Genomic DNA, 25,583 nt, shown 5'->3' on the forward strand with positions numbered 1-25,583 from the left:
GTTGTCTATGTGTTAAAACAGTTTTACTCATTCCATCTAATCTAATTACATTTTATTTCCTTCATGCCTGATTGCATTGGCTAGGGCCTGCAGTATAGTATTAATGGAAGTGGTAAGAGGGTACATTCCTGTTTGGTTGTTTTCTTACTGAAATTAGGAGGAAAGTATTTAGTAGTTTCCCCTTAAGTATGATGCTTGAAGGAGGTGGTGTTTGGTAAATACCTTTTATAAAACTGAGGAAATTCCCTTCTATTCCTAGTTTGCTAAGAGGTTGTTTATTTTAAATTAGAATTGTATGTTGGGTTTTGTCAAATGCTTTGTATCTGTTTGGGTAATCATATGGAGTTTTCATTTTTTCACTGTTGTGAATTGCATTGATTGATTTTGAAATGTGGATCCAACCCTTGTTCTCGAGGTAACCCTTTGGTCATGATGTGTCATCCTTGTAATAAGTTGTTAAATACTGTTTGCCAAAGTTATGTGTAGAGTTTTCCCATTATGTTCATTAGGGATATTAGTCTGTAGTTTTCCTTTCTTGTAGTTTTTGTCTAATTTTGATATCTAGACCAGCATAATGCTGGTCTCTTAGAATGGATTGAGTAATATTCCCTCCTGTGCAGTTTTTTGTTTGGAAGAGTTTCTGTAGAATTGGTATTATTTCTCTCTGAAGTGTTTGGGTGAAATCACCAGTGAAACCATCTGGGGCCTGAAGTTTTCTTTATGGAAAGGTTTTTAACTACAAATTCAACTTAACTAATAGATAGAGGGCTAATTTGGGGCTTCCCATGTGGCTCAGTGGTAAGAATCAACCTGCAGTGCAGGAGACATGGGTTTGATCTCTGGGTCAGAATGAGCCCTTGGAGAAGGAAGTGGCAACACACTCCAGTATTCTTGCCTTGGAAATCCCATGGACAGAAGAGCCTGGTGGACTACTGTCCATGAAGTTGCAAAAGAGTTTAACACAACTTAGCAACTGAACAACAACAACGATAGGACTAATAAGGTTATGTTTCTTTCCTGTTTTTTAAAGCATCTTTTTTGAGCTGTAATTTGGATAGCAAAAAATGTACCCATTTAAAATGTACAACTCAGATACCTTTTGTATACTCACAGTTGTACAATCATGAAGACAGTTTTATTTTAGAACATTTTTGTTACCTTTAAAAGAATCTTGGTACCCACTAAGGGTTTCTAAGATGATGCTAGTGGTAAAGAAACCCATGTGTCAGTGCAGGAGACATAAGAGATATGGGTTCAATCTCTGGATTGGGATGATCCCCTGGAGAAGGAATGGCAACCCACTCCAGTATTCTTTTTACTTATTATTTTTAAATGAATCAAAGATGAATATTTTTAATGATAAAAGGTATACTTCACAAAGAAGATAGACATCATAAATGGTTAGACACCTCTAACAACAAAGAAACAAAGATATATGAAGCAAAAAGCAGAAGAAATCTAAGGGAAAAGAAAAAAATATATAATAGTGAGGCATGTTAACATTTCTCTGAGAATATTTTATAAAATGCAGAAAAAATAAGAATAGGAGCTTCTTGAGTGATGTTGGTAAATTAACTATAGTAGATTTCTATTTTATATTTATATTAATCTCATATTCTACATAAATATATTTCAAATTTTGTATCTCACACATTGTTATTAGATGTCCATATGACATTTAGAAAAACTGGAAATAAGATAAACATTACTAAATTTCAAAAAGTAGAATTCTTTTTTTGTGTGTGATTTTTATCGTCTGCACCACCAGGGAAGCCCAAGAATACTGAGTAGGTAGCCTTTCCCTTCTCCAGGAGATCTTCCCAGCCCAGGAATTGAATCATGGTCTCCTGCATTGCAGATGGATTCTTTATCAGCTGAGCTACCAGGGAAGCCTGATTCTGTTATACATGTACACATATATTATTTTTGAAATTATTTTCCATTATATGTTATTACAAGGTATTGACTATATTTCCCTGTGCTATACAGTAAACCTTTGTTGCTTGTTTCATATCTGTTTTTTTAGATTAGAAATCTAGCATTCTATTCATACTAAGTCAAATAAGTGGAATCAAAATATCATAAATTTTTTAGGCAAAAATTCATAGGTTTTATAAAAATATATTATACAGAGTATTTATATTAGTATACAAGAGCTTTTGTATTCTGTTGGATAAAGGCTTGAGAAAGAACATAAAAAAAAGAGATGGAGAAATTGGAAAATATAAACTACATGAAATGGGAGCACTGAATATGAAACAGAAAAAGTGAAACAAAGTAGAAAAATATGAAAGATCCTCATATAGTTCAGTTGGCTTTAAACTGAACCATGGTTTTAAACATGGCTACTCATTAGAAACATATCTGGAGCTCTGGTGAGAAAAAGCAATACATGGGCATTTGTAGTTTTCAAAAAATTACAAGATAAGTCTGATATGTATCTGGATTTTAAAAAGTGATTACAAGTTTTTCTATTAAATGGTAGTTTTGGTGATAATAGAATTATGTTATTTTTCTGTTGACCAAACATGATGTACTGGTATTAAGTGAGTACTAGTTACATAATCACAATAGTGAAAGATGTTTATCAGTTTTCACAATCAATAGCCAGATAAAAAATAAAAGATAATTACAGTTGCAAGCTGTAATGGGACCATGATGAACCTCATAATATAGAATAATTACATGCAAATTGTGGGGTCAAGCAGAGTGATGTGGTAAGTGGAAGTGCGTGTATGCACATGTTTTCATCTGCTCAGGTAGTGTATGTCTTTTGGTTGGTGCATTTAATCCAGTTGCATTTAAGGTGATTATTGATATGTATGATCCTATTACTGTTTTCTTAATTGTTTAGGGTTCATTTTCTGCAGGTAGGTCTTTTCCTTCTCTGTTTCCTGCTTAGAGAATTTCCTTTAGCATTTGTTGTAAAGCTGGTTTGGTGGTGCTGAATTCTCTTAACTTTTGCTTGTCTGGAAAGCTTTTGATTCCTCCATTAAATCTGAAGGAGAGAGTCTGGCTTGGTAGAGTATTGTTGGTTGTAGGTTTTCCCTTTTCATCATTCTAAATATATCATGCCATTCCCTTCTGGCTTATAGAGTTTCTGTTGAGAAATCAGCTGATAGCCGGATGGGAGTTCCCTTGTATGTTATTGTTGTTTTTCTCTTGTTCTTTTTTAATATTTTATCTCTATATGTAATTTTTGTCAGTTGGATGACTATGTGTTTTGGTGTGTTCCTCCTTGGGTCTGTCCTGAGACTCTGTGCTTCGTGGACGTGGTTGACTATTTCCTTTCCTATGTTAGGGAAGTTATAGCTATTGTGTCTTCAAATATTTTCTCAGGTCCTTTCTGTCTTCTTCTGGGACTCCTATAATGCGAATGCTGGTGTGTTTAATGTTGTCCCAGGAGGTCTCTTAGGCTGTCTTCATTTCTTTTCATTCTTTTTTCTATATTCTGTTCTGCAGCAGTGATTTCCATCATTCTGTCATCCAGGTCATTTATCCATGCTTCTGCCTCAGTTATTCCACTATTGATTCCTTCTAGTGTATTATTTTTCTCTGTTCTTTAGTTCTTCTAGGTCTTTGGCAAACATTTCTTGCATCTTTTCAATCTTTGCCTCCATTATTTTTTCAGGTCCTGAATCATCTTCATTATTATTATTCTGAATTCTTTTTCTGGAAGACTGCCTATCTACACTTTATTTAGTTGTTTTTCTGGGTTTTTTTCTTGTCCCTTCATCTGGGGCACAGCTTTGTGCTTTTTCATGCTGGTTAACTTTCTGTAATGCGGTTTTTGTTTTAGTTGCTGTGGGACTGTGGTTCGTCTTGCTTCTTCTGTCTGCCTTCTGATGGAGGAGGCTAAAAGGCTTGTGTAAGTTTCCTGATGGGAGAGACTGGTAGTGGGAAAAACTAGGTCTTGCTCTGGTGGGCAGGGTCTTGCTCAGGAAAGCTTTAATCCAATTTTCTGCTGATGGGCTTCACTCTCCTTATATATTATGGGCTTCCCTGATAGCTCAGTTGGTAAAGAATCTGCCTGCAATGCAGGAGATCCTGTTTCAATTCCTGGGTCGGGAAAATCCACTGGAGAAGGGATAGGCTACCCACTCCAGTATTTTTGGACTTCTCTTGTAGTTCAGCTGGTTAAGAATCCACCTGCAGTGTGGGAGACCTGTATTCAATCCCTGGGTTGGAAAGATCCCCTGGAGAAGAGAAAGGCTACCCACTTCAGTATTCTAGCCTAGAGAATTCCATGGATTGTATAGTCCATGGGGTCGCAAAGGGTCGGACATTACTGAGCAACTTTCACTTCACTTCAGTTCTTCACGTTCCATCTTCGGTAGTGTTTTGCCCCAAGGCAGTCCTCCAAGAGGGTTTATGGCAAGGGGGACCTTCCCAGGCTGCTGCTACCAGTGCCTCTGTCCCTGTGGTGAGCCCCTGCCAACCCATGCCTCCACAGGAGACCTTCCAACACTAGCAGGTAGATTTGGTTCAGTCTCCTGTGGGTTCTCTGCTTTCCTCTGAGTCTTGGTGTGTGCAAGGTTTTGTTTGTGCCCTCCAAGACTGGAGTCTGTTTCCCCCAGGCCTGTGGAGGTCTTGTAATCAAATCCCACTGGCCTTCAAGGTCAGATTCCCCAGGGATTCCCAGTCCCTTTGTCATATCCCCAAGCTGGGAAGCCTGACATGGGGTTCATAACCTTCACAACAGTGGGAGAACTTCTTTGGTATTATTGTTCTCTGGTTTGTGGATCACTCACCTGGAAGGTATGGGATTTGATTTCATCATGATTGTGCCCCTCCTGTTGTCTTGCTGAGGCTTCTTCTTTGACTTTGAATGTGGAGTATCTTATTTTAGTAGGTTCCAGCACCCTCCTGTTGATGGTTGTTCAGTAGCTAGTTGTGATTTTGGTACTCTTGCGAGGAGATGTGCACATGTCCTTTACTCTGCCATCTTGACCCAGAAGCCCACTCCAGTATTCTTGTGTGGAGAATCCCAAGGCCAGAGGAGCCTGGTGGGCTATAGTCCATAGGGTCGTAAACAGTCAGATCCAACTGAAGTGACTTATCACACATGCAGCACCCAATAAGCAGTCACTTTTCAATATCCCCTCCTCCTCCCTCAGCCCCTGGAAATCTCAAATCTACTTTTTATCTCTATAGATTTGTTTATTCTGGACATTTAATGTAAGTGAATTTATAAAATGTGATCTTTTATGACTAACTTCTTTTACGTAGCATGGTATTTGTGAACTTCATCCAAAAAACATATGTATCAGTATTTCATTTCTTTTCATTGCAAAAATAATATTTCATTGTACAAATATATTGCATGTTATTTATTCATTCATCAGTTGATGGACATTTAGATTGTTTCCACTTTGGGGGGCATTATAAACAATAGTCCTTTGAATATTTGTGTATAAGTTTTTGTGTGGACCTGTTTTCATCTCTGTTGACTATATAAAAGTTTACAATTTTGATTTTTGGCTCAAATTGTCCTCCTGCTCATTAATGACATTTAATGAATTTAATTCATATTTATATTCATCATTACAGTGCTAGCCCTGAGAAATTGTCCAGGTGAGGTAAACAGGCTGGTCCTCTTTGTCAGACTTCTTATTGACCAGGAAAAAAGTCTGCACAGTAAACTTAGATAAGACCTATAACTTCCCACTTCTCTTTTGATCTTACTGCCTTGGCACTGTTCTTCTCATGCTTTGAGATACTGATTGGAAATTGAAGGCTCTTTCTGTAAGAATGTTGAGTGCCTCTGAGTGACCCTTGCTGGGGTCTGATAGTTGGGAATGTATAGGAAAATGAAAATGTAGGCCAGTGATAGAAGAGCTTGACTTTTATTAATTAGAATATGTGAGGTTGGAAATTTATATGCAGTTCTTGTGTTCATCACATCACTCTTAATTTGATTCACCTTGATTTTTTTCTGTATGTTTTTGGGGGATAGCATTAAAAGTAAAATTCCCCTTTTCTCTTGGATTTTCTTAGATTTTCCTCAGACTTCTCAGATTTTCCTCTTAGATTTCTTTGATACCTAACATTTCTTGAGTACTTGGTGTATGGTCGGAACTGAGCTAAAGCAGCTTAAATATGTTGTATTTCATTTAATTCTCTTAATCCCTTAAGATGCTGGTGTTCTTTCCATTTTTCAGATATAGAAACAGGTTTAAAGTAGCTATAGAACTTTTCCCAAGACTTCACAAAGTTAGTGAAGGACAAAAGTAAAACTTAAACCCAGATTTGCCTCATTATGAAGTTGTAACTACTAAGATCTCAACACTTACGAACACTTCAATATTTGTGCCATGCATTCTTTTATATATATATTTAAAATGAGCACCTTTTCCCCACCTGTTAGTTTGGTAGTCAGTTTGTGCATGGTTGCTACCTCAGGGTGAGTACAACATGGAACTAATTAAATATTGGGGGAGAAATCTGTTAATATTAAATGAGTCAACCTATGTGTTGCGCTTCAGCTCTTCCTTTAGCACCCAACACAAGGCAAAACTCCTTTTTGAAAAAAAATTATTTCTTTTTAATTGAAGGATAATTGCTTTACAGTATTGTGTTGGTTTCTGCCAAACATCAACATGAATCAGCCATAGGTGTACATATGTCCCCTCCCTCTTGAACCTCTCTTCCCATTCCACCTCTCTAGGTTTTTACAGAGCCCTGGTTTGGGTTCCCTGAGTCATATAGCAAATTCCTATTGGCTATCTTTGTTTTGTTTTTTAAATTAGTTTGTTTTACTTGGAGGATAATTACTTTACAATATTGTGATGGTTTTGCCATACATCAACATTCGTTGGCCACAGGTATACATGTGTTTCCCCACCGCACCCCTGTCCCCTGCCATCCTGAACCCCTCCCACCTCCTGACCCACTCTATCCCTCTAGGTTTTCCTTTGGGTGCCCTGCTTCATGCCTCAAGCTCACACTGATCATCTCTTTTACATACAGTAATGTACATGTTTCAGTGCTGTTCTCTCAAATCCCTCACCTTCTCCCACTGAGCTCAGAAGTCTGTTGTTTACATATGTGTCTCCTTTGCTGCCCTGCATTAGAATCATCAATACCATCTTTATAAATTCCATATATATGCATTAATATACAACATTTGTCTTTCTCTTTCTGACTTACTTCACTCTGTATGTTAGGCTCCAGTTTTATCTACCTCATTTGAACTGACTCAGATGTGTTCCTTTTTATAGCTGAGTAATATTCTCTTGTGTATATGTACCACACCTTGCTTTTCTGTCCATCTGCTGATGGACATCTAGGTTGCTTCCATGTCCTAGCTATTGTAAATAGTGCTGCAGTGAACATAGTGGTTCATGTGTCTCTTTCAGTTCTGTTTTCCTTGGGGTATATACCCAGCAGTGAGATTGCTGGGTCATATGGTAGTTCTATTCCCAATATTTTAAGGATTCTCCACACTGTTCTCCATAGCAGCTGTACCAGTTTGCATTTTCACCAACAGTGTAAAAGGATTTCTATTTCTGCACACCTTCTCCAGCATTTATTGTTTCTAGACTTTTTTATGATGGCCATTCTGACCAGTGTGGAATGATACCTCATTGTGATCTTTATTTGCGTTTCTCTAATAATGAGTGACATTGAGCATCTTTTTATGGTGTTTATTAGCCATCTGTATGTCGTCTTTGGAGAAATGTCTGTTTAGATCTTTTTCCCATTTTTTGATTTGGTTTGTTTTTCTGGTGCATGAACTGCTTGTATATTTTGGAGATTAATTCTTTGTTAGTTGTTTGATTTGCTACTATTTTCTCCCATTCTGAGGGCTGTCTTTTCACCTTGTTTATAGTTTCCTTCATTGCTCAAAAGCCTTTATGTTTAATTAGGTCCCATTTGTTTATTTTTGTTTTTATTTCCTTTACTGTGGGAGGTGGGTCATCAAGGATCTTGCTGTGATTTATGTCAGAGTGTTTTACCTATGTTTTCCTCTAAGAGTTTTATAGCTTCTGACCTCACATTTAGGTCTTTAATCTACTTTGAGTTTATTTTTGTTTATGGTGTTAGAAAGTGTTCTAGTTTTCATTCTTTTACACTTGGTTTACAAGTTTTCCCAGCACCACTAATTGAAAAGACTGTCTTTTCTCCATTGTATATTTTTGCCTTCTTTGTCAAACATAGTGTCCATAGGTGCATGGATTTATCTCTGGACTTTCTATTTCGTTCCATTGATCTATATTTCTGTCTTTGTGCCAGTACCATACTGTCTTGATGACTGTGGCTTTGTAGTGTAGTCTGAAGTCAAGAAGGCTTATTCTTCCAGTTTCATTCTTCTTTCTCAGGATTTCTTTGGCTTTTCAGGGTCTTTTGTGTTTCCATACAAGTTGTGAAATTATGAGTTCAAGGTCTGTGAAAAATACCTTTGGTAGCTAGGGATTACATTGAATCTGTAGATTGCTTTGGGGCAGTATACTCATTTTTACTCTATTGATTCTTCCAATCCAAGAACATGGTATATTTCTCCATCTATTTGTGTCACCTTTAATTTCTTTCATCAGTGTGTTATAGTTTTCTGTATACAGATCTTTTGTTTCTTTAGGTAAATTTATTCCTAAGAACTTTATTCTTTTTGTTGCAATGGTGAATGGCATTGTTTCCTTAATTTCTCTGATTTTTCATTGTTAGTGTATAGTCATGCAGTGTATATATGTGCATTAATTTTATATCCTGTGACTTTACTGATTAGTTCCAATATTCATTGATTAGATCTAGTAATTTTCTGGTGGCATCTTTAGGGTTTTCTGTATATATAGAGGATCATGTCATCTGCAGACAGAGTTTTGCTACTTCTTTTCCAATCTGTATTCCTTTTATTTCTTTTTCTTCTCTGATTGCTGTGGCTAGGACTTCCAAAACTTCTGAGTAGTAGTGGTGAAGGTGGGCACCCTTATCTTATTCCTGATTTCAGGGGAAATGCTTTCAATTTTTTGCCACTGAGAATAATGTTTGATGAGGGTTTGTTGTATATGACTTTTATTATGTTTAGGTATGTTCCTTCTGTGCCTACTTTCTGGAGAGTTTTTATCATAAATGGGTATTGAGTTTTGTTAAAGGCTTTCTCTGCATCTGTTGAAATAATCATATGGTTTTTATCTCTCACTTTGTTAATATGGTGTATCACATTGATTTATGAATATTGAAGAATCCTTTCATTGCTGGAATATAGCCCACTTGATCATGATGTATGATATTTTTAATATATTGTTGGATTCTGTTTCCTTGAATTTTGTTGAGGATTTTTGCATCTATGTTGGTCAGTGATATTGGCCTGTAATTTTCTTTTTTTTGTGGAATCTTTGTCTGGTTTTGGTATCTGGGTGATAGTGGCTTTTGTAGAATGAGTTTGGGAGTTTTTGTTCCTTTGAAATTTTCTGGAGGAGTTTGAGTAGGATAGGTGTTAGCTGTTCTTTAAAATTTTGGTAGAATTTGTCATCTGATCCTGGGCTTTTGTTTATTGTAAGATTTTTGATTATAGCTTAGATTTCTATGCTTGTCAATTGACCTGTTCAAATTTTCTCTTTCTTCTTGGTTCAGTTTTGAAAACTTATAGTTCTCTAAGAATTTGTCCATTTCTTCCAGGTTTTCCATTATATTGACATATAGTTGCTCATAGTAGTCTCTTATGCCCATTTGAATTTCTGTGTTGCCTTTTGTAATTTCTGCATTTTCACTTCTAATTTTATTGATTTGAGTTGTCTCTCTTTTTTTCTTGAGGAGTCTGGCTAACTGTGTGAGGTGATATCTTATAGTTTTGATTTGCATTTTTCTAATATGAGTGATGTTGAACATCTTTTCATGTGTTTATCAGCCATCCGTATGTCGTCTTTGGAAAAATGTCCATTTAGGTCTTTTTCTCACTTTTTGATTGGCTTGTTTTTCTGGTATTGATTTGGATGAGTTGCTGGTAATATTTTGGAAATTAATCCTTTGTCATTGTTTCATTTGCTATAATTTTCTCCCGTTCTGAGAATTGTCTTTTCACTTTGTTTGTAGTTTCCTTTGCTGTGCAGAAGTTTTTACATTTAATTAGGTCCCATTTGTTTGTTTTTACTTCCATTACTCTAGGAAGTGGGTCATAGAGGATCTTGCTGTTATTTATGTCAGAGTGTGTTCTGCTTATGTTTTCATCTAAGAATTTTATAGCTTCTGGTCTTACATTTAGGTTTTAATTCATTTTGAGTTTATCTTTGTGTCTGGTGTTAGGAAAGGTTCTAATTCCGTTCTTTTACAAGTAACTGTCCAGTTTTACCAGCACTACTTATTGGAGAGGCTATCTTTGCCCCAATGTGTATTCTTGTCTCCTTTGTCAAAAATAAGTTACCATAGGTATGTGGATTTATCTCTGGGCTTTCTGTCTGGTTCCACTGGTCTGTATTTCTGTTGCTATGCTAGTACCATGCTGTCTTGATGACTGTAGCTTTGTAGTATAGCCTCACGTCAGGAAAGTTGATTCCTCCAGCTCCGTTCTTTCTCAAGATTGCTTTGGGTATTCAGGGTCTTTCGTTACTCCATGTGAGTTATGAAACTTTTTGTTCTAGTTTTGTTGAAAAATGCTATTGGTAATTTGCTAGGGATCACACTGAATCTGTAGATTGCATTTGGTCATATAGTCATTTTCATAATATTGATTCTTCCAACCCAGGAACATGCAATATCTCTCCATCTGTTTGTCATCTTTGAATTCTTTCATCAGTATCTTACAGTTTTCTGTATATAGCTCTTTTGTCTTCTTAGGTAGATTTATTCATAGATATTTTATTCTTTTTTATTGCAATGGTGAATGGGATTGATTCCTTAACTTTTGATTTTTCATTGTTAGTTTATAGGAATACAAATGATTTCTGTGTATTGATTTTGTATTGTGCGACTTTGCTAAATTCACTGATTAGCTCTAGTAATTTTCTAATAGTTATCTTTAGGGTTGTCTGTGTATAGTATCATGCAAGGAAGACACCTTCTTATAGGCTTTCCTGAAAATCAGCTGCACCTGCCTTTTGTATTCAAAGTACTTTGTACCAGGTGCTGATACAGTGAATGAAAGTTCACTTAACACATTTGCTTACATCCACTTAGATGTAATGTGTGTGTGTGTGTGTGTGTGTGTGTGTATGTATGTATATATATACATACATACATACATATACATATATACACATATATATATATAACTGACATACCATAAAACTTACTCACTTTAAATGTTAATGATTTTTATTAAAATTGCTGAGTTGTGAGGCCATCATTATAATCCAATTTTAAAACATTTCCATCTTCCCATAAAGTTCCCTCATACTATTTTCACTTGAGCCCTGATGCCACCCCCAGTCATAGGAAACCATTGACCTGCCTTCTGGCTATAGCTTTGCCTTTTCTGGACATCTCATATACATGAAATCAAGTAATTTGTGGTCTCTTTGAATTCTTTTGCTTGAGGTTCATCCATATTATGGCATGCACCACTATCTCTTTTATTGTTGTGTAGTATTCTACTCTGCTTTGCTTATAATTATTCTTTTCTACTGTATGGCTATACATAAGAACTGAAATATAGCTATGCCACATTTTGTTTATGTGTTGATTCATTTGTTAGTGTTTTATTTGTTATGTATTTATGTTGGTGGACATTTGAGTTCTTTTTGCTTTTTGTCTATTATGAAAAATGGTGCTGTGAGTATCTGCATGCAAGTCATTGTATGCCCATGTTTTTATTCCTTTTGAATAGATACATAGCAGTGGAATTGTTGAACCATGTCTCTCATCTTTGATTCCTTGAAGGCAGGAACATCACCTTGAAGTTTTTAGTATTGGCTTAGTGGTTGGTCTTTTTGGCTCCTCTAGCACGCCTGCCACACAGTGGGTCAGGCAACTGATCAAGAGGTATTTATGACATAATTTCATGTTCTGTGAACCCTTGTTTGGTTTTTATGCACACTATATCTCCTGTTACACCCACTTGGAAAGAGTTGTTTTTATCTCTATTCTTTGCAAAGCTAGCAAACAATCTTAATGGTTTTGGATGATCTAGATTTTTATTTCCAGCATAACTCCATGTATACTCAAAGACAGTACTTTCTAAGACAATGCCACATTAATAGTAACAAAAGCTATGGCTTATTTACACTGTGTATACATATTATTCTGTTGATTTATGGAGAGGGTATAAAAGATGAATAATATAAACTTTCTTTTATTCAAGTGGGTTGGATAGAGTGAGGAAAGTTTTTTGGGTGTCTGATGTGTTTTGTATGAACTGTTTTGTTCTGATGTTGGCCTGTCTGTGACCAAATAAAGTAAAAAATGTTTCCCTACCAAAGTATGGTTTCATTTTAACTGGGCAATGGAAGCCTGACATAAGAAAAGAAGACTGGATTCTTTGCACTAAAGCAAATGCTATAAAGGTACTAATACTGTTAAGAGCCATATACTTCCAGTTAATAGAAATTAGCTGAAGGTCCAAGAAAAAATACACTCAAAATTTCAGGCTCTTATTTTACTTGCCAAACTAATCAAATTTTGACTTACATCAGTTTTCATTTATAAATGACTCTCTTCCTCTGTTCGAGTGTAGCCTATATTCTCTATATAGCTTGAAGGAATGTGTTAATTTTCCTGTGCATGTTAAGTGAGACAGATTCCTTGTACAGTATATTTGACAAAACAAAGGATATTGGACACATGCTAGAACACATTTTTTAAGAGAAGGAATTATCATTGTTAAATGTGTAAGTCAAAATTGATATGGTTAACTTAAAACGATTAGGTTAAATGAGATTAGGTCAAAGGCTTGACATAGAATGGTCAACATTGGCTCATTTAATCTAGTTAGGAGCTTCGTATTAATAAGTTCTCAGTAACAAGAGCATGGACTCTGGAACCAGATACCCAGTATTTAAAAACAAACAAAAAACAGCAAAGAAGTCCTACTTAACCATTTCCAAGCTTTGTAACCTAGGTAAGTTAGTTGTTTAAGCCACAGTTGTCTCATATAAATACAGTGAGCTTATATGAGGTTTATAGTAGCACTTTATAGAGTTTCTAAGTTTAAATGAGATAATATGTTGAAACATGATGCCTGGCATGAAGTAAGTGCTCAGTAAATGGAAAACACAAATTTAAAAACAGAAAAGCAACCCCAGTTCCCTGGGAATTTGTAGACTAGAGCCATATTCTCTGACATTGTAAACAGCCTCATTACAAAGATTTTCCATTCAGATTTCAATAAAATGGGTTAGCAGCTATGAATCAGGTGTTTAAACTCTGAACTTGTTCCCTTTTTATGAAATGGAGTTATGTTCCTTAGCATTTGTTTTTATTTCATTTGTTTATTGGGTAGGTGAGGATTAACTGCTATATGTCAAAGTGTTCTACAAATGTAAGGCTAATACTTGAAATGAATAGTAAAGCAATAATATGTATACATACTAGTAAGACACTTGGAAGGGAGGCTTCTTGTATACTTTTGCAAATGACCGAAGGTAACAATAGTAATTTTCTTGTTCATATTTGAACTTCAATATTTATCATATAGTGGGTACATAGCAACTACTTGGTACACGTATGACAGGTAAGATAGACTTGGTTTTAAAATCGTAATGCCTTTTCCTTAGGGATGGAGGCCACATGTGGAGAGAAGAGTATTTATCAGGAAGTTTGTTAGATCATCCAGTTTATGGATATGATTGAACACATTATGCTTTTGGAAGTACTGTGTAAATTGTATAGAATAACTGGTTTACCATTTTATCCCTTTTGCCTTTATTGTCTATAATATGCAATATTGCTGTGTTTACTGAATGTTTATGTCCTTTTTTGGAGAAAGAATTGATGACTTTAAGTAAGGTAAGAATCTTGAAGAGCTAATCAGTTTGTTTACATAAAATAGCTTTTTCATGGTAAAGACTGTTAGGTTTAGAAAAGGCTTGAATGAGTTCTTCCTTCCCTTGGTACCCTTTGCAGTAGTTGGCACATGACCATTTGAGGCACAGATGGGACAGTCTTTGGTGCCAGGGTTAAGCTCATTTTGAATTTATGCCATATTAGCATGTAAACTTGCCACATTGCCATTTAAATGTCCTCTTTAGCAGCTTAAGCTCCCTGAAGTGATAACTCTACCTTCAATAGAAGAGGGAAGAAAAGCAGCAGGAAAATGGAAACTGCATGAGTTCTACAAAAGCATGTTGGAGTCATATAATGAAAAAGCAGATTTGTTTTTTTTATTATGATGTTTCTCCATATTTGGCATTGCTGTAAATGGCTAACTAACATTTACTGCCAATTCAGTACAAATGTGTGGTTTGGTAATACCAGAACAGCAAATTTAAATGAAAAATAAAAGTTAAACATTTCCACACAAGATTTTACAGTCTGACATTTCACTGCGTAGGTAAAAAGACACTTTTTTTTTAAACTACAGATTATTATTCAGCATGAATAAAAAACTACAACTTTTATTTTTTAAACAGGAGTCACTGGTTTTAATTTTTACACATTTTAAAATTACTGTGATAAAAAATAATGAAAAAGCTTCTTAATAATGCCATACACAGTATAATATAGATTTGTCCCCATTATATAGCATTTGTTTAATATACAAAATAGAATATTGACACACTTGAATCTATATGTAGTTAAGCAAGTTATTTGAGGAGGGTATTTTCATACAGCCTTTCATCAGAAAATAAAATCCTTCTTTCAGGCATTTGCTAGAGAGAAGCTAATCCTTTCCCAAGAACCTGGTCACTAACCCTTGGTGGACCAGGCTGACTGACCATCGTCTGGAAAACTATAAACTTCCACTCCAAGTGGTTAACATGGCCTCCTTACGCTCTTAGTTTCTCTTCTTATTCTCAAACCAGGCACAGAAAAACACATTCATATACAGCTGCAGTCCTTTCAGTGATCTACCAAGATCAAAATCTTATGGAGGGCTGTCACAGTTCTTAACTTTTGACAGATCAAAGTGTAATAATAATGTCCATTCCATGGTGATGTAGTTTTAGTATATTTAACAGAGATCTAAAATGATAAGACTTAATGATAATTGGTTTTATTGGTAGATATGTAAAATTGGAGTTGCTCATTCTTCCATTCCTCAATTCTGAAGTGAGCCTGGCTTTCCTTTATAAGTGTATCCACAGCTCATCCTATGCTAAATACTGATTTCTTCATAGACACTAATCATATGTGTTTTCCTTTTGCTGTGTTTTTTTTTTTCCCCCAGGAAAAGGCACGTGCACTTTTAGGTTCCCCTAACATAGTTTTAGACAATTGGGTGTCTAAACAAAACACTTATCTTGTATCCTATAGCAAGGCCTAAAAACACAGAGTGTCCCTTTTTCCACTGGTAATTAAAAATACTTTTCAGGATTTGTTGTGACTCATCTACGCATGTCACCTGTCACTAAAATTACTACACACTTTAATAGTTTGGGATGGCAACATACCAAATATATAGAAAATGAAGCTCCTTTCAGATAGCACCATAGCTTTCTTCACTTAATAATTATACTCACACATAATTAAGGTAAATTTCTTCTTTCCCACATTTTCTAAAAGGTCACAGCTTCTTTTTCCATTTAATGTACAGCTTCCTATGGTGTCATGAATGTCAGTCCATTTCCGTTTAACAACAAAGTGCACTTGTCTTTATTCATTGAGCTCGATTTTTTGGGAGCCAAGGTTGTTGGGGCTAAAATTAATGTGTGGTACGCCTTCTGGTTTTAACCAGATAATACTCTATAAATGATTAATAATTTATCTTTCAGAAGCTCTTTTTGAAACTTAACACTATCACTGATAATATTCAAGTGATATTTCTTAGGCACCAAAGATTTCACATCCAGCTGGGTTACAAATCATTTAAAAATACTTTGATATCAATTTAAAGAATTACAAAAGGAGTATTCCCTTTTTAGACAGCATTCAAAAAGCAAATGATTACATTTTTATTAAATAATTTCTCCAAAATACTGAAAAATAACAACATTCAAAAAGCATTCAAAGAAAACATAAACATGTCCTCATTTTATTAGGAAATGAACTCTTATAGGATAGAAAGGAATTAGTGTATTATTGGCAGCCTATGAGATTCTGCACTATTTACATATTGCTGGTACCTCTATGCGTATTATTGCCAAACTGTTAAACTGTTGGGGAGGCTGTATGTGATGGTGCCTGTAAATGTGTAAGCACCACCTTTCTGTCCTGTTAACACACTTTAGCGCAAGGGGAGATTTAGTAAACTAAACCTGTGCAGACAGACGCACTGTTGGAATGAGAAGGGTGGTCATTCTGGGAGGCAGAGGATTGCTTCCTCTCTGATCTGAACGGGACAGAGCCTCAATAACCTTCGTGGTGCACAGGGCCAGTTTTCATTTCCCTCTTCCTGTAGAGCAGACTCGTTTGGTTTCTGAGACCATTGCTGCCTGTATGAATGCTTGCACACATTATAAATCTTATAGGTTATCCGTCAACATTTCTTTGACCCCTACAAAAAATATATAACATGTCATGATAAAACAATCTCATCTAAAAATCATTCTTATTTTACACTATACAAGCTATTTTACAATCATTTTAATAAATTGCATGTAAAGCTGCAGTAGCCCTTCCCTTCCCAGATTAGTGAATACCAATATGATATATATCTGAAACTATAACTAAATATAAAAATATATTAGAAGTTTCATATTTTTAATATTAGATTTTCCATTTTCTATTACACAAATAATTTGGCCACCTTGAATAGAAATCAAATTTCTTGTGGCTTAGTAAATGTAAGTTTTGAGTTTACAGAAAGTTGGTAAGGTGCACACAGAAAGGGCTACTACAGCTTCTATCTTGTTTAAAATGATAATTCTCAACAGTGAGAAGGAGAAATTCACATGACTTTCATTAAACTCTATGGCACACATAAGGCTGTGAGGGGTGTATAGTTTTATGAACATGGAAGTCTGACATACAGTTCTAAATCGGAAAAATCAGTAGCTGAGCTTTCCTGTATCCCCAGGAAAGAAAGACCAATTGGTGACAAGTGGGAATGTGAAAATGGGTGTCTAGCCACTTTTGCCATATTAGAGATTTTTGGGAGGGGGTAAAGTTTAGTGGGAGGAATTACTTGGACTGGTTAAAAACTCTCAACTGTGTTTCAGCTGGTTATCTGGCATTATAACTTTTAGGACGTTTTATAAACTACAGCAAAAGGTCCTGAAAGACAGTTTACTGACTTTCTTCCCATCTAACCATTGCAGAGATAGGTAGGGCATTAGGTACAAACAGGGCCTCTTGGTAGTTTTTTTTTTTTTTTTTTAATTAGTCTTTTGCAATCCACAGTTTACCCAGCAGGTCACTGGACTAGGTGCTCTACACCAGTTAGGACGGTTAATTTGCACAATCTATATAATTCTCCACTGAAGCAAATATATACAAAATATGAGCTTTTTTGACAAGAAAACTGGAGATTTGAGTCAATTTTTGTGGTCTTCTGATAGCTAACTGCCATCAGGTTAGAAGCACCAACCCATTTTCACACAGAAGATTAATGTTTAGAGTTCGATTAGGAAAGCTATGAACTAGCTGCCCATCTTAAACAGCTGTACAATAACATGAATACAAAAATTATGTAAGAAAAAATGAGCAAGCGTAGTTCACCGAATATAAAGGAAATTGTTAAAACCAGACAGTAATAGCTATAAAAGGCACAACTTCCCTTTTCTGATATACACTTGTAAACTTTGTTTCAGGTTTCCATGCATAAATCAAAAAAATGCTATCTTAACTATACAGGGGAAAATATACCAACAAAAAGTCTAAAAAATTTTGTCCAGCCAACTGTGAAAAGTATGAGCAGAAAGTTTATCACACAGACTTCGGGCACTGGTGGTTTAGGTGCCATCCTTCTCTGAAAGTGGAGCTTATACACCCACATTATTGGCTCTAATTTCTGGGATCCACCAACTCTCACTTTCTACTTTTCCCATCACTGAAAAGTGATAGCTCAACTGCTTCTGTTGCCAAGTCTTGGCCCTCTTTAAACCACATGTAGTGCGTATTCAAAACAAAAACAAAATCCAGACAAAAGCAAACAAAAAAAAAACTGCTACAGGACAGATTGATAGTTTGTACAATAAAAGCTATAAATTCAACTTTCTTTAAGGCAACCTTTCTTATTAAGGCAGTCACTTTTGATGAAACAGAAGTTTTTTGATATTTCCACTTGAATATTTTGGTATCTGATTGGTGATGATTTCAGCTAACATCTCTGGGAATTCAATACTCATAGTCTTATCCAAAAATGTTTGGAAGCAATAGTTAAGAAGATTTTCAACCACCTGCAAGAGAAGATACAGTGATGATCAGTCTTAAAAACTTAGCAGTAGAGACATCTCATGCTTGTTTTTGCCCTCCCCCCCCCCCCCTTTTTTTAAAATTTCTGACTTGGAATATACCAATCTGCTGGAATTCTCTGGGTAAGAAAGAAGTTTACTTAAATAAAATGAGCACTCAGTTACCACAGACATTTTGAACTTCTTAAATAGTATATAGAATTATATGGAATTAAGTGTTTCATGATGAATTGTGGTACTGTAGTATATGAAGGACACATTCAAACTTACTGGATAAATTCATACAGAAAGAGGGAATTCTACCTTTTAAAAAACAGTACCATTACATTCTGTATTAGTATCTTGATGTTAGATGCGTATGACTAGATGAAATGGTATTTCACAATTGACCTTAGGAGAATTGTGTGCCAAACTGAACTTCACAGCCTGAAATCAAACCATCATCAAAATAGACGAATGGGAGGGACCCCAAAACTATTGGTATATAATTATATACATTAATCAGGACATACTTCATGTCTCAGGAAATTCTTTTGATACTTGGATTTTTTGTTTGACACTTACATCATGCATGGAGTCCAAGAGTTTTGTCAGTTGATAAAACCGCTGCCAGTTCTGACTGGAGTTTCCTTCCCTCTTGACAATGGCTTTTCCTAGCTCTTTGATGTAGGTCATTCTAATTTCATCAAATAGTTCTTGACTCTTCAAGCCTTCCTTAGGAACTAAAAGGTTAATTGTAATCAATTAAAGAATTTTCTTGTGATAACTTTTCTTATATACAAGTAGGACATTATCAGTAATAGATCATTTCATGTTTTACACTGTCTGTATTTAATGCATTCTTAAAATATAAGCATTTTGAAGGATTATGAAACTATAGCCACATGAGAATATGGGATAATAGAAAATTGGAGGATGTAACTTTGGGTTTATCATGTTGTTTCTCATCTGTGAAAGGATCTAGTAAACACCTTCCTCCTTAGTTCACAAAGCTAATTTGAAGACCAAACAAATAATACACTGATTGTCATTCTGCCCTTAAGTTTAATTCTAGTACAGACATAGATGACTTCAACAATAGTGTTTATTCCACCAATGACATCTTGGAATATCTGTGATATAACCAATTAGGACCTTAAAATCAGCATGCAGTACATTTTATTAATGTGTTAACCTACTGAGTTGATATGATTCCAATCTAAAAACAAACTTGATTTTTTTTATGTGGTTTATATGTATGCTTTACTGGGGAGCAAATATCTGCCTTTCCTTATGTATAGAAATACAGAAAATACCTCATGGATCATAAAATTAGTAAAAAAAAAAATCAATTTTTCACAGTACTCCTCAGGAAACAATACTAGGAAGAAGGACTGTGAACAGAGGATTAAGATTAATCATGGTTTCACTTGGTCTTGCAGAGATTATAACTTGTGGATACTACATATCTTAAAGTGTGCTCCAAGGAACTCTGGTTCTGTGTTAATAATGATTAGGGGAAAAATGATTTGATGATCAGAATTTAGTAAAAGTAGATGTTTCAATACCAAGTTAGGCAGATTTTTGGATTTCAGGACTTCTTAGAGCTATAATTATGCACTCTCCAGGGATCCCATGGACTGGGGCCTGTCGGGTTCCTCTGTCCATGGAATTCTCCAGGCAAGAGTACTGGAGTGGGTTGCCATTCCCTTCTTCAGGGGATCTTCCCCACCCAGGGATTGAACCTGGGTCTCCCACATGGCAGGCAGATTCTTTACTGTCTGAGCCACCAGGGAAGCCCACTCTCCAGGGAGGGGGAACAAATCCTTTTCCAAACTTAAACTTCATTTCTACTGCCATCTTAGAAAATGCTAGAACAGAGGAAAAGCAGTGTGTTTAGGATAAGTCTTTTTAATTCTTACTTGCCAGGTGGACTTATTTCTCAGTGAATTAAAAAAAATTATTTTTTAAAATTTAGATATAATTAGTATGTAACATTCTGTTAGTTTCAAGTGTACAACATGATGATTCAGTACTTGTATATACTGCAGAATGATCACCACAGCAAGTCTAGGTAACATCCATCACCATAAATTGTTACAAAACTTAATTTTTTGTGATGAAAATTTTCAAATTTACTGTTAGCAGTTTTCAAATATACAATATCATATTAACTATAGACACCATTACATCTCCATGCTATACATTACATCTCTATGACTGAAGTTTATACTTTCTAAACCCTTCACTCATTTCTCTCATCCCCCAACACCCCCCACCCCCAAACACACACACCTCTGATATTTGTTAATTTGTACTCTGTATCCATGGGCTTTTGTTTTTAGATTACACATACAAGTAAGATGTATGTGGTATTTGTCTTCTTTGACTTTTTTCACTTAGCACAATGCCCTCAAGGTCCATCCATGTTGTTGCAAATGGTGAAGTTTCGTTTTTTCTTATGGTTGAATAATATCTCATTGACTCATTCACCAGTGGACATTTAGGTTGTTTTCATATCTTGGCTATTATAAATTATTCTGCAGTGAACGTGAGGGTGCACATATCTTTTCCAGTTAATTTCTTTGTTTTCTACGGTTAAATACCCTGAAGTGAAATTGCTGGGTCATATAGTAATTCTATTTTTAATTTGCTAAAGAACCCCTAAACTGTTTTCTGTAGTGGCTGCACCAGTTTAAATTCCTGAGTGCACAAAGGTCTCCTTTTTCTCCACACCTTTGCCAGTACTTTTTGTCTTTGGATGTTTTGATAATAGTCATCCTGATTGATGTTAAGGTGGTATTTCATTGTAGTTTTGATTTGCATGCATTTCCCAGATGACTAATGATGTAAAGCACCTTCTTATATACATATTGATTATTTGTATGTCTTTGTGAGATACCTGTTCAGGGTCTAAGCCCATTCAAAAAATCCGGATATTAGTTCTTTTGCTGTTGAGTTGTATGAATTCTTTTATTTGTAGATAGTAACCCCTTATCAGATACATGATTTGCAAATACTTCCTCTCATTTGGCAGACTACCTCTTCATTTTGTTGATGGCTCCCTTTGCTGTGTTTGATATAGTCTCATTTGTTTACTTTTGTTGCCTTTGCTTTTGATGTCTGAGCCAGAAAATCCACCTCAAGACTGACATCAAGGAGCTTACTGCCTATATTTTCTTCTGGAACTTTTATGATTTCAGAACATATGTTCAAGTCCATATGATCCATTTTAAGTTAACTTTTGTGTATGGTGTGAGATGGTAATCTAGTTTCATTCTCTTGGATCTGGTTTTCCCAACATCTTTATTGAAAAGACTGCCCTTTTCCCATTGTATATTGTTAGCTACTTTGTCATTAGTTCATTGACAATACATATATTGTGGGTTTACTTCTTGGCTCTCAGTTATGTTCCATTAATCTATGTGAATGGTCTTGTGCCAGTACAATACTGTTTGGATGACTACAGCTTTGTAATATAGTTTGAAACCAAGGTGTAAGTTCAGCTTTGTTCTTTCTCAAGTTTGCCTTGGCTATTCTGGATTTCCTATGCTTCCATACAAATTTTAGGATTATTTATTTCTGTGACACATGCCATAGGAATTTTATAGAGATTGCATTTTATCTGTTGATTACTTTGAATAGTAAGGACATTTTGACACTATTAATTCTTCTAATCCATAAGCATGGGCGGTCCGTTTATTTTTTGTTTTCTTCAGTTTTGTTCATCAATGTCTTATAGTTTTCATTGTGCAAGTCTTTTGCCTCTGTGGTTAAATTTATTTTTAGGTTTTTTATTCTTTTTGATGCAGTTGTAAACAATTGTTTCCTTAATTTCCCTTACTGCTAGTTTGTTATGAATGTATTGAAACACAACAGATTTTTGTAAACTGAATTTGTATCCTGCAACTTTATTGAATTTACTAATTTGAACAGTATTTTTTGATGTCATCTTTAGGGTTTCTCTATATAAAATCAGATCATTTGTAAATAGAGTTTTACTTCTTGAAAATATTTTTTTTCCTAATGGTTTTACTTCCAGTTAAACAGGCAGTAATAATCAGAACACTCAGGATGTGCCAATCCCAGTTGAAATTTTTACTTCTTCATTTATGATTTAGATGCCTTTTCTTTCTTTTTCTTACTTAATTGGTCTGGCTAGAATTTCCAGAACTAGGTTGACAGTGGCTTGAGTGGGCATCTTTGCCTCATTCCTTATTTCAGAGGAATAGCTTTCAGCTTTTCACCATTGAGTAATGATGTTAGCTGTGGGCTTGTCATATGTGGCCTTTATTATGGTCAGGTACCCTGTCTATACCTGGTTTATTGATATTTTCTATCATAAATGTATGCTGAATTTTGTCAAATGCTTTTTCTGCACTTAAGATTCTTATCCTTCATTTGGTTAATGTAGTATATCACTCTCATTGGATTTTGATTAGGATTAGACAAAAAACTACATATCAAAATATTTTGAATCCATAAAGCAAACTTGACACTTCTAGGATACCAGTATTAGTGTGCAAATGAAGGCCATTTATCAGGAGTGGTGGGTTAATTTTTACACATGATTATATTACAGGTGATCTAGTTATTGCTAATTTTTAAAATAATGATTTCTTATTTATAACTTTTTTCCCCGTGCTGGTTTTCCTCATTGTAAAAATAATTACGTGAGAAACCTACTCAGTATTTATATTTAGAAGACTTTCATCCATCCCAATACCACAAATATTCCTTGGGATTTTTGCTTTATGTCGTTTAGGGCCATATATTCAGAATTATTTTTCTGGTGCATAGAATGCTTTATGTAGTGAATATCTTTAAATATAGAACTGTTTTGGGGGGCCCTAGTGTTTACTTTTATAGTAATATAGCTGCTTCAGATTGCTTTTGGGTAAAACAGTGGTCAGCAATGGCCCCTTCTACCTGTAGCCTCTTTTTGTAAATAAAATATCATTGGAACACAGCTATGCCTGTTCTCTTTAAGCATTGTTAATGACCATGTTGATGTCACAAGGGGCAGAATTGAGTACCTCTGACAGAGAGTGTATGCAAAACTGAAATCATTTACCATCTGGCCTTTTACAGAAAGTGTGCCACAAATGCCATATACTATGTGGCATGTAGATGCCATATACTACACTATGTGTAGTATATCCTTTTACTTCAGCTACAGCTCAACATCTTTATTTAGATATATATCTTACAAATAGCAGAGTTGGATTGTTTTCTTAAAAATATACAGAAAGTGCAAGACTAGTTTATCTTGGAGCATTCAGTCCATCTACATTTAGTGAAATTGTTGATATACTTGAACTTACTTGTACAATCAGTGTGTTTGTTACTTCCTCCTGTCATGCCTTTGTTTATGCTTCCCCTCTGCCCTCAGCTTCCGCTCATTCCTTTTATTCTTCTGGATTGTTTTTTCTTACCATGTTCTCCCCCAAAGCCCTCATGGTTTGATAATGTACTTTGTATACTCTTTAAGAAATTTAAACACTCATCTTTAACTTTTCAAAGGCTCCTTTTTTCTTCTTTGCTTATATGTAATTATTGTGTACTTTAGTTCTATTTTATAACTTCCCAAAGACATTATTACTGTTATTTTACAGAGTTAGTTTAAATGTATCTAAATATTTACCACTTTCTTTATTCTGTTTTCCATCTTCAAGATACTGCTTTCCCTTAGCCTGAGTATATTCTTTATATTACTTTACTGAGAATCTGTGGTGGCAAATTCTCTTTTGACCTTCATTAAAAAAAAAAAAAAGACTGTATATTAGGCCTTTCAAATTTAAAGTGATTGTTTGAGATATCTACATTAACCTCTACCATGTTTGTAACTTATCTATTCATTTTTCTTACTTCCTTTTTCTGCCTTTTCTAGTCTTTACTGGGTATTCATGTGATTCTGTTTCTTCTTGGTGTATCACTTATGACTTCATTTAAAAGTTGTTTTTAGTAGCTGCCCTAGAATTTGAAATACACATTTACAACTAATCTACATCTTCTTTCAAATAACATTGTACTATTTTTATAGGTACTGTAGATACCTTAAAACATCATCAGTGGTGTTGAATCTAACATGGGTGATCTTTTTCTTTTAACGGTAAATAGCTCACTACCTTCCTGCTTGCATGATTTCTAATGAGAATATCCTTCCTTTATAAGGAATAGGTAAACTGTTTTCCTCTCTGGCCTTTTCCAAGATTTCCTTATTGTCTTTAGTTTTCCGTAGTTTGAGTACAATATGCCTAGGTGCATCTTTTTTTGGTATTTATCTGTGTTTCTGGATATTTTCTGAGCTTCCTGGATGTATTTTGGTGTCTGTCATTAATTTTGGAAATTTATCAGCCTTTATTGCTTCAGATATGTCTTCTCTTCCTTTTACTATCCCTCTCAACGTGAGACAGGAAGGAAAGGGGACTGGAATTATCTATTTTCCCTTTCCCCTAGGGTAGAAAGGGGATCTTCTCTGATCTTCATCATTAGAATTTGGTGGGGTTTCTCAAGGTAAACCCCAGAGAACTGTGGGTTTCCCCCTGAAGACTGGGTCTCCAGAGTTCTTATATAGTGAAGTGAAAGTTGCTCAGTCATGTCCGACTCTTTGTGACCCCATGGACTATACAGTCCATGGAATTCTCCAGGCCAGAATACTGGAGTGGGTAGCTGTTCCCTTTTCCAGGGGATCTTCCCAACACAGGGACTGAATCCAGGTCTCCTGCATTGTGGGTGGATCTTTTACCAGTTGAGCCACAAGGGAACCCAAGAAAACTGGAGTGGGTAGCCTATCCCTTCTCTCGCAGATCTTCCTGACCCAGGAATCGAACCAGGGTCTTCTGCATTGCAGGTGGATTCTTTACCAACTGAACTATCAGAGAATCCCTGATATCAGGGTTCTTAACACTCCAGCTATTCCTTACTTGGTCTTCAGAAATTCATCAAAGATACCATAAGTGTTTCTGTGTTACTGGGTCCAGTAGCTTCTGTTTCCAGGAAACTGATCTTGGCTGTGGTCCTCTGTATTTGCCTCTTTCTCCAGATTTTGATGTTAGTGGTTTGTCCTGTGACCTTACTTCTCAGATGGATCTTTAAAAAAGTTATTGTTTGCCTGGCTTTTTCTTATTTGTGAGGATGGGAGTAATAACTGCCTAGTTGTTTAATTTTCCCCCCTTAGCTTTTTGAAAAAAATTATTTCACTTTCTTCAGTTGCTGCTG

At 35.4% G+C, this 25,583-nt stretch overlaps 1 protein-coding gene and 1 long non-coding RNA gene across 8 annotated transcripts in view; one reads left to right on the forward strand and one right to left on the reverse strand.

The window, feature by feature from the left end:
• Positions 1 to 25,583, forward strand: part of LOC110149158 (uncharacterized) — a 55,715-nt gene that overhangs the window by 16,423 nt on the left and 13,709 nt on the right. The window lies entirely within an intron of this gene.
• Positions 14,231 to 25,583, reverse strand: part of NR3C1 (nuclear receptor subfamily 3 group C member 1) — a 120,845-nt gene continuing 109,492 nt past the window's right edge. For 6 of the 7 annotated variants that reach the window (XM_070465572.1, XM_020911515.2, XM_020911513.2 and 3 more), the window contains exons 8-9: positions 18,948 to 19,105; positions 14,231 to 18,368 (exon numbers count right to left, since the gene is read on the reverse strand). In XM_070465572.1, coding sequence (XP_070321673.1) covers positions 18,216 to 18,368; positions 18,948 to 19,105 — 311 coding nt within the window. In that variant the 3' untranslated portion in view covers positions 14,231 to 18,215. The remainder of the gene's footprint in view (positions 18,369 to 18,947; positions 19,106 to 25,583) is intronic. The other variant, XM_020911516.2, reaches the window with a different exon arrangement.

This window comes from Odocoileus virginianus, chromosome 3 (genome assembly GCF_023699985.2).
Source record: "Odocoileus virginianus isolate 20LAN1187 ecotype Illinois chromosome 3, Ovbor_1.2, whole genome shotgun sequence".
In the NCBI taxonomy this organism is placed as follows: domain Eukaryota; kingdom Metazoa; phylum Chordata; class Mammalia; order Artiodactyla; family Cervidae; genus Odocoileus; species Odocoileus virginianus.